This window comes from Erpetoichthys calabaricus, chromosome 12, assembly GCF_900747795.2.
Source record: "Erpetoichthys calabaricus chromosome 12, fErpCal1.3, whole genome shotgun sequence".
Classification (NCBI taxonomy): Eukaryota; Metazoa; Chordata; class Cladistia; order Polypteriformes; family Polypteridae; genus Erpetoichthys; species Erpetoichthys calabaricus.
Window position 1 is genome coordinate 149,359,992 of NC_041405.2, and position 9,837 is coordinate 149,369,828.

Genomic DNA, 9,837 nt, shown 5'->3' on the forward strand with positions numbered 1-9,837 from the left:
TAGTAGTAGTGCGGCTCCCTCTTGCTTGTTTTTATCATATTGTCTGTTGCTTTTGATTCTTGTACCTTCTAATCGGTCTTGTATGTATTATAACTTGCTCTGTAAGTCATCTTAGATAAAGGTATCTACCAGATCTGCTACATGATACTGTAATAAGAAAAAGAAGAACAAAGTGCACCAGGGGCCAAAATTCAGTTTTTACAAATGGATTGAGAAGTCCAAAAATGGCCAGACATATGTTAATCATGAAGTAGTGTGATGCCCATCCCTGTCCATTACTGATGACCATATTATAAATATGTTTTATCTAACTGCCTTACCTTAACCTTTCTTATTTCTGTTTGTCTGTTTTATTTCATTTTGTCTGTTACCTGTTATTAGATGCAACTGAGAAGGCACATTTCATGTTTTCCTGTGTAAACATGACTAAATAAAGAAACCTAAACCTAAACCTAAATCTATTGGTCAAGTCCATATGACGGTTCTGATAACCCAATGAGAATTTTGGCCCCGGGGAACCTTCATTTCATAGAAAAAATAAATGAATCACTGCTCGCTGCTCTTCTTTGGTACAAATGGAGAATGGAGTGGCCGTGTTTACCCCTAGAAAACACAAGAGTAACTGACTGATTGACTGCTGTGACCACAGACACACCAAATTTTCATATGTGCTCAGGGAAAGTTGTACAGCCAACCCAAACAAAATTATCACAAAAATGTGTTCAACTCTTCTCCCCTTATATATCCATGATTTGTTCATCGTAATTAAACAGAATTAAATTGCAATTTGGGTATGCATTTATGCTAATGTTGTATGATTTAGTATTTTGCTGCTCTGGAGATATAGATTTGACAAATGCTCTGAGAATGTACAGAGTAACCCACTCTGTGCAAACAGTAAGTTGAAATTGAGTGTGGGCATGCAGGAGCCACAAGAGGGCAGTGTGACATACAGTATGTGTGTATTGGCTACTTCAGATGGGCAAAGTGGGTTATTTTCCATTTGTTGGGGTGACTGTTGATTGGTTCATTTTGGATTCCTGTTTTTGTTAGATCTTGTTTGGTTTTCTGCTTTTTTACTCTTTTGACATTTTCATAAATAAATTCTTTTATTCTAAGCCCTCCAGGACTGACATTACTCATTGCTGCCTTAAATGAAGTTTATTACCTAACTAGTCATTTAGCCCGTTACAATAACGGGCGCTAGAACAGTAGTGCATAAACATTAGTAGGAACAGTCTATATTAAATGGCAGGGGACTTTGACCTCATTCTTTTTGTTGGTCGTATTTTTCTTTCTTTCAGCCTTTCTTTTGTTGATGTTTACTTGCTGAGCTGACCGTTCTTCGTGGGCTGCCGCCGTGTATTGTGTGTCTTCAATTTTCTGTGACAGTAATACTGTCTTGTACGGCTCTATTTAATAAGGGCGCGTAGATAATTTAGTTCAAATGGCTCTGGAAGAAGAGCAACAGGTGCAGATCTTTATTTACGCGCCCAATTGAGGTCGTCCTTTTGAGGCTCGCCTTTTTGTGCGCGCCCTTATTGAAGGATACCATCTTGTACGTCCGCTGGCTTGTACGTCCGTAATATACCTTTCATTTTCTCTGGCGGTAATACAGGCGTGCGCGTCGGTAATATGCCTTTAATCTCCTCTGACAGTAATACTGGCTTGTATGTGGCTGTAATATGCATCACAGTATTGTGTACCTTTAATTTCCTCTCGCAGTAATACTGGTTTGTATTTCCGTAAAACGCCTCTAACTTTCTCTGACAGTAATATCGCGCATAGCACCTGCCCCGCGCATGCGCACTTCACCAGAAGACACCCACACACGGACACCTGGACGCACACAGGGATTTTATATATATAGATGATCTTCACAAGCTAAAGAATATGGTTGCTGAGTAACCCCTCGACTTCAGTCCACCACCAATTTGTGACCGCAGTACCGTGACGTTTGTGACCTTTGTGCTATTAAACAGATTCTCCTGTGAGGTTTCCATATTGCCTAAAGTCAAGACTAATGCTGCTCTCCTCCCTCCGTCTGCCAGATTTCAATAATGACGACTACATATGTAAGTCAGATCTGGAGAAGACGCTGAACAAGCTGACCCGTAATGAACTGACCCCCGAAGAGGTGCGGCTGGTGTGTGACAAAGTAATCGATGAGGCCGACCTTGATAACGACGGCAGGCTGTCTCTGGAGGACTTCCGGCATATGATTGTGCGAGCACCAGACTTCCTCAGGTGAGAGTACAAAGGGAGAAGACAATTTCAGTTTCACAGAATGTCCTGATGGACAAAGAAAGTTGCAATTGTAGTCATTTTCTTATCTGTGTAATGTTCAGGCCAGGACCATGCCATGAAACAGGGGGTAGACTCTGCAGAGGGGACAGCTGTCCGGGCAAAATCTTGACAAACTCCGACACTCTGTTAATACAAGGTTCTGTAGACTCGAGAAATATAGGAGAGTAAGAAATTTATTCAACAAAGACATCTTTGGCGCACACTTCACACCAGTCTTATGCTACTAATCTTTGCTTAGACAATTCCATTAAACCAGTGGTTCCCATCCTCTTCTGTGCCCTGTGCCACCAGAAAATATTTGACTTATGTTTGCATCCCCTACAAACGTAATAATCACATTTGAAGTTGAAGAAGTCTAATTTTTAATTTTTGAACCACAAATTGAACCGCATACAGTGTAGTGGGTGAATAGACTGAACTCAAAAAAATATGCTTTAAACTCAGTGCATAAAATGGAAATGTAATTTGAGCAATTGTCCTTTATAAGCCTTGTGAGACTGGACGCTGTATAGCGCCCGACCCGGCACAGACTCAGACAGAGACACGTGTAAAAACACAAAGGACTTTTATTTTTCTTCACCTGTGGAGCACGTCTTCCCCGTGAACCCCGCAGGCACAACACAGTGCAAATTAGCACTTCAAATAAACCACAACACTCCCGTTTGGCACCACCACTCATCTCTGGCAACCTTGTCCTCTTCCTCCTGATTCTGGCTCCTGAGTGGTGGTTGCTGGCCCTTTTAATAGCCCACCCGGAAGTGCTCCAGTTGCTTAATCACCTGTTTCCGATTGCACTTCCAGGCGGGGCTGTGGAGTTGTCCAGGCCGGCTCAGGGACCCATGCAGCACCCCCTGGCGGCCACCCCAGAACCCAACAGGGCTGTGTAGAACTCCATCTCCCATGGAGCCCTATGGGAAACTGAGGCACCATTATCAGCCAGGGAGGCTGCCACCAAGCATCCCGGGGGAGGTACTGAGATGCCCATGGTTGCTCCCCCGGAACATATGTAGAAGGGGCGTCCCGGCCAGGCATGGGACCCAGCTGCCCACCACAGCCTCTTGTAAATGCTTCCCCTGTGAAACTTAAACACGTGATTGACAATACAGGGGTTGGGGTATCCCACGAAGCCACAAGCACTGCGAGAACAATCGAGGGATTTGGGGGATTGTAGACCCCTGTGAAGCAACATGTGCCACTCTCTCACTAAACAATAAAACAAAGTTGATAAGCTTTGTCCCCCAATAATAACTTCACTGCAGTTCAAAAACAGATGTGCAGCACAATTAAAATTTGCTTTGCTCCTGCCATGGACTGCTAGCAATAGAGATGGGCTGAGTGAGTGTAAACAGCAGGTGTTGCATTCAATTCAGTCCCCCTTAACTGGCAAAGATGTCAATCAAACCCCAAAAAAACAGTGACATTTCACAATCAGGGCTTACACAGAAATCAATACTACTTTCTGCAGATCATTAAGGTATAAATTCCATTCTCTTAAAAAAAGTTATTCACCTTTACAAACTCAAGGAACCCACAAGAACCATTCTGTGGCTCATTCACAGGTGACCACTGCGCACGCAATGCTCGAATCTTTTCATATCATAAAACAGGAGCACTAACTAATAAATGCCCTACAAAGGATGGCACACTGCAAGACAACAACTGCACCACAATAAAGTTGGACAATACACCTCCCTCGATTTCTGTGGAGCGCAACAGAGTCTTCCTCTTTGTTGCACCTCCTGAAATGCTGTCTTGCACCCCCTGGGGGTGTGGGCACCCATCCCAGGTTGGGAAGCCTAGTTTTATAGTAGACTGTAGCAGAGTTAGCACATAGCTGATAGCATGTTAATCTAATATGACTAAGTCCATATACAGTATGGGACGTTGGATCATCCTGTGTTACGTTACATAAAGAGGTTCCTGCTACTTAATCCGAAGATCAGGGGCCAGCTAAGAGTTTACTTACTAAAGATAAGAAGAGTCTATGAAAATGTTAGACAAAAGACAATTTAAATGAAAGGCTTAATAGAATAAAAATGTTACATAAAGGTTACCTGTTACACAGCATAGTACTGGTCAGCTATGAGACAAGAGACCACTCATCAGTGGTGAACCGCAGCCACTGGTCACTTCTGTTTGCTGTTCAGGCTGCCCATCATTTTTAATTTTTGGAGTTAGTACTATTGATTCCAAATATGCATTTATTTAGCATACTTAATACAATTTCTGGGATGCAAGAGGCCAGAGGCTACCCCAGCAGCATTGATTACAAGACAGGAACAAACTGGACAGGGCGCCAGTCTACCGCAGGGCGATCACACACACACACCAAACACACACACGTGGGCCAATTTAGTCGAGTCACTTAAGCTGTATGTCTTTGGACAGTGGGAGACACGGGGAGAACATGCAAAGCCCATACAGAGAAGACTCAAGATGTGAACCCTGGTCTCCTTACTCAGCACCACCATGCCTCCCCAAATATTGAAAATTGTAAATTTTCTAGTTATTATTATTTAAATCCGCCAACAACTGCTTAACACAACCTTTGGGCTGTGGCTACCTCAGTAGTATTGATTGCAAGGCAGAAACAAACCCTGGAATCGAGCAAAGGTCCATAACAAGTCACACTCCCTCATACCGGGCCAATCTACATAGCACACAGGTTTTCTGATCGCTTAACATTAACTTGCATTGCTTGTGTTACGGAAGGGCCATTAAGAAGAAAAGAAAAAAATAGGGACACAGTGAAGAAAAAAAATCTATGTTGGGATTAAAGTCGAAATGTTGACTTTATTCTCGACATTTACACTTTAAATTTGTCATTTATGTCGTGATTAAAGGTGACATTTTGGATTTAATCTTGAAATTTCCATTTTAATCATGTGGTATATTTTGTCATTAAAGTAGAACATCATAAACTTCATCTTAAAATCAATGTTTAATTTACTAGACTTTATCAAATCCCATCATAACTTAAATGCTTCATATGCTATGTGTTCCTCGACACAGGTGGTAATCGCGGTAATGTGCTTCTTAAACCGACTTCCTCTTGCACTGAGAGAAGCCACAGTCAGCGATCACCACACAAAATACGCTAACTCCATGATATTACAGCTCTCTGAACATTTTGAGTTCTACGATAAATACTTGATATCATTTTCATGATGAAATGTATTAAAGCATGCATTAAAACATGTGGGGTCACAGTGGCGTGGCAGTAGCACTGCTGCCTCACAGTAAGGACGTCATGTCCCAGGTGTTCCCTTCCTGGAGTTTGCATGTTTTCCTGGTGGGTTTACTTGGTGTGCTTCAGTTTCCTTCCAAAGGCAATGCAGGATGTGTGATTTTGTGATGCTAAATTGACCCTACTGTACATGTGTGCTCATATTCACCCTGTGATGAGCTGGCGCCCCGTCCAGGATTGTTCCTGCCTTGCGCACAATGATTGCTGGACCAGCGCGACTTTCTTTTAACACCCGACTCGGTAGTTTGTCCGGTGCTCAATTAACCATCTCCAGGAAGCACTTCCAGCCTGGGCAGGACCACACTGATCCTGGTGTAGTCAATAACCAACAACTGCCCGGGGTGGTCCCCACAGAGCCTGACAGGGCAACCCAATGGGACCACAACTCCCAGGCTGCCCTTTGGGTATCCATATCATTGTACAGGGGAATGCTCAGCCAATATTACGCAGTCACCCACTGTGTTATCCTTTCAGCCATGGGGTATGGCTTACCTTTGACAAGCTCGGATGGTGGTCCTCAGACTCACATGTATGACTATATATATGATGATTAGTGAGCAGCAGGATGATTTCATGTCAAGAAATGTTTTCTCTGAGGATGTTGATGGAGAAGTTTAGAGAAGGCCGGAAGGAGTTGCATTGTGTCTTTGTGGACCTGGAGAAAGCATATGACAGAGTGTGGTATTGTATGGGGAAGTCGGGAGTGGCAGAGAAGTATGTAAGAGTTGTACAGGATATGTACGAGGGAAGTGTGACAGTGGTGAGGTCTCAGTAGGAGTGATGCATTCAACGTAGAGGTGGGATTACATCAGGGATCCACTCTGAGCCCTTTCTTATTTGTAATGGTGATGGACAGGTTGACAGACGAGATTAGACAGGAGTCCCCGTGGACTATGATGTTTGCTGATGACATTGTGATCTGTAGCAAGAGTAGGGAGCAAGTTGAGGAGACCCTGGAGAGGTGGAGAACTGCTGTAGAGAGGAGAGGAATGAAGGTCAGTAGGACTACCAAGACAGAATACATGTGTGTGAATGAGAGGGAGGTCAGTGGAATGGTGTGGATGTGGGAGTAGAGTTGGCAAAGGTGGATGAGTTTAAATACTTGGGATCAGCAGTACAGAGTAATGGGGATTGTGGAAGAGAGGTGAAAAAGAGAGTGCAGGCAGGGTGGAATGGGTGGAGAAGAGTGTCAGGAGTGATTTGTGACAGACGGGTATCAGCAAGAGTGAAAGGGAAGGTCTACAGGACAGTAGTGAGACCAGCTATGTTATATGGGGTGGAGACAGTGGCACTGACCAGAAAGCAGGAGACAGAGCTGGAGGTGGCAGAGTTAAAGATGCTAAGATTTGCATTGGGTGTGATGAGGATGGACAGGATTAGAAATGAGGACATTGGAGGGTCAGCTCAGGTGGGATGGTTGGGAGACAAAGTCAGAAAGGTGAGATTGCGTTGGTTTGGACATGTGCAGAGGAGAGATACTGGGAGTATTGGGAGAAGGATGCTAAGGATAGAGCTGCCAGGTAAGGGGAAGAGAGGAAGGCCTAAGAGAAGGTTTATGGATGTTGTGGCAGAGGACATGCAGGTGATGGATGTGACAGAGCAAGATGACGAGGACGGAAAGATATGGAATATGATGATCTGCTGTGGCGACCCCTAACTGGAGCAGCCGAAAGAAGAAGATACAGCATAAAGATATATATGTACAGACACATTGAAATTGCATGTCGCGAAGTGAAGTGAGGGCTCATCAAGATTTTCAAAACAAAAAAAAAAACACACACAGGCCCAGTGTAAAATAAAAGGGGGTCTCACACGACTCTAGCCTCACTTGACTCACTGTGTGGCCGGATGTCCTTTTACAGGGTGGTCTCAGGTGTCACTGCCCAGTTGACCAGTATGTGGTTATGGTCGTCTCTAAACCATTTGAGAGACATGTGGCTTTCTCTGGCCAGAGCACAGATTCAGTCTCCTGAAAGGCAGTGAGGACCAACTGTCCAGCTCGGCTCCTCAGGCAGCTTTTAATTCCTTTTAACCTTCCACCAGGACTGTAGCCTCCTTCAAGTCTTGGACAGAAGAACAACCCCACACCCTGCCATCCTTGACAGTATATTGCATATCGATTGATTGATTGAAACCCTTCACAGTGACACAATAGTGAGCCCCTCACTGCTCCAGGGTCCCAGGTTCCTGGCTCCTTCATGTGTGGATTTTCTTGTCATGGCCTAAATACATGCAAGTTAGGATAACTATTGTCCTATTCAAGGTTGGTTGTTACCTTGTGCTCAGTGCCACTGGCATAGCGCCATCTCCATACATTCCCTGAACTCAATAAGATGGTCTTAAAATGGATGACTGGTTAACTGATCATTCATTTTCTATAACTTCTTTAACAGAGGCTTAGCTGATTGATTGGCATGGTGGCGCAGTTGTACGTAGATAGATAGATAGATAGATAGATAGATAGATAGATAGATAGATAGATAGATAGATAGATAGATAGATAGATAGATAGATAGATAGATAGATAGATAGATAGATAGATAGATAGATAGATAGATAGATAGATAGATAGAACGTAGTGCTGTTGCCTCATGACAAAGTATCCAGGGTTCATGTCCCGGGTGATCTCTGTGTGGAGTTTCCATGTTCTCTCCAACTCCATGTGGATTTCCTTTTGGTGGTCTCCAGTTTCCTCCTACAGTCCAAGGACAAGTAGGTTTGGCGGACAGATGTGGGCCCCAGATGTGTGCGTTTCTGAGTGGTCACCCTGTAATGGACTGGCGTTCTTCCCCGGGGGGTCTTTCCTGACTTATGCACTATGTTTGCTGAGATCCTGCTGTGGATAAGTGAGTTTGGAAGATGAGTGACTGGTTGGCATTAAGCCTTTCAATAACAGTGTTGATATCGGGTATAATTGATTATAGCATACTACTAAATCTGACAATTGCATTAAAGTTGATTGATTAATATTTAAATTTGCTTATTTTAAATAGTGCTTTTACGAGTGTGCACCATAAAACATTTTAAAAAGTCTACCCCATCTTTATTGTGTATAGTGCCTTTCACTGTGCTCTGTAACAAGTGGCCATTCAACCACGAATGGATCAACATGAAAGATAAATGCTGTAAATGGACATTACATTAAAAATAATTAATGTGCACTGCTTTTGTCTTCCCCTTCAAACGCAGCACATTCCACATCAGAATCTAAGCTTCCCAACTCGATGATGGACTCATTTCAAAGTTCTTTATGACATCAATAGACCAAGGTTGGACTTGCTCTAACTGGAGAACATCAACCTGGGGACTGGGCGAGTGACTGAAACCATCGAGTCTTGCAAATTCTTCTGTCATCTCGGGCGCCCATGCTGGGACTTCACAAGGAGGTGACAGGATCAGAGTTGAAGGGATTTGTGTGTCCGCAGTTAAAGCATCAGAAAGAAACCGAAAATTAAAAGCAGCCCCCCCAAGTTCAGCATTGGCTTTTTCAAAATGGGCGTTGCTTGTATCTTAAAGCTGAGACTTGGATATTTGGCACCAGTGGTGCAGCCAGGAATTAATTTCAGGGTCGACGAGAAAGTACCTGAATCATAACTCCATCTGTGATCAACCAGTTGGAACTGTCAGAAGATATACTTCTCTGGGGGGTTAAAACATGAAATCAAACCCACTGGCTACGCCTATCTTTCACACCCGCATGGTCTCCTTTAGGTTTGGCCTAAGTGAAAAAAGTTTAATATGAAAGTGAATCTGACGACCAATCAAAGAAAACGTTCATTTACAGGCGGCCTGGACTCCTCTTATACCGGGAATCAGCAGATGAAACGTTCAGGCGATGGTTTTATTGGTTTTCTTTTTTCAAAAAATTGTCTTGATGATTCAATAAACTTTTTCAGATGAGACGTAAAACCGAGATCTTGATTCTCTGAGGTTGTTTTTTTTGTTCCTGTTGTGGTTTCACAGCCGTTGTTATTAAAAATAAACTACTAATGGCTGCAGGCGATGGCAGGTGCTCTGTGTTAGTATTGCTTGATCTTACTTCAGCTTTTCATACTGTTGACCATAAAATCCTTTTAGATCGGTTATCCCACTCTGTAGGTATCACTGGCTCAGTTTTTCATCCTATTTAGTTGATAGGAGTTTTTCAGTTTATGTTGGGTGAGTTCACGTCAGGCAGTACTTCACTGCTTTGTGGGGTGCCTCAGGTTTCTGTCCTTGAGCCTACCCTTCTTCTCTTATATATTCTACCGTTAGCTGATATTATTAATTCTGTTACGGATATT

The 9,837-nt window shown here is 43.3% G+C and overlaps 1 protein-coding gene across 1 annotated transcript in view; it reads left to right on the plus strand.

Moving 5' to 3' along the window:
* The window catches only part of cib3 (calcium and integrin binding family member 3), a 50,097-nt gene extending 40,745 nt beyond the window's left edge, over positions 1 to 9,352 (plus strand). Inside the window, exons 5-6 of the mRNA XM_028814705.2 lie at positions 2,052 to 2,247; positions 8,744 to 9,352. Coding sequence (XP_028670538.2) covers positions 2,052 to 2,247; positions 8,744 to 8,765 — 218 coding nt within the window. The 3' untranslated portion in view covers positions 8,766 to 9,352. The remainder of the gene's footprint in view (positions 1 to 2,051; positions 2,248 to 8,743) is intronic.
* The last annotated feature ends 485 nt before the right edge of the window (positions 9,353 to 9,837 follow it).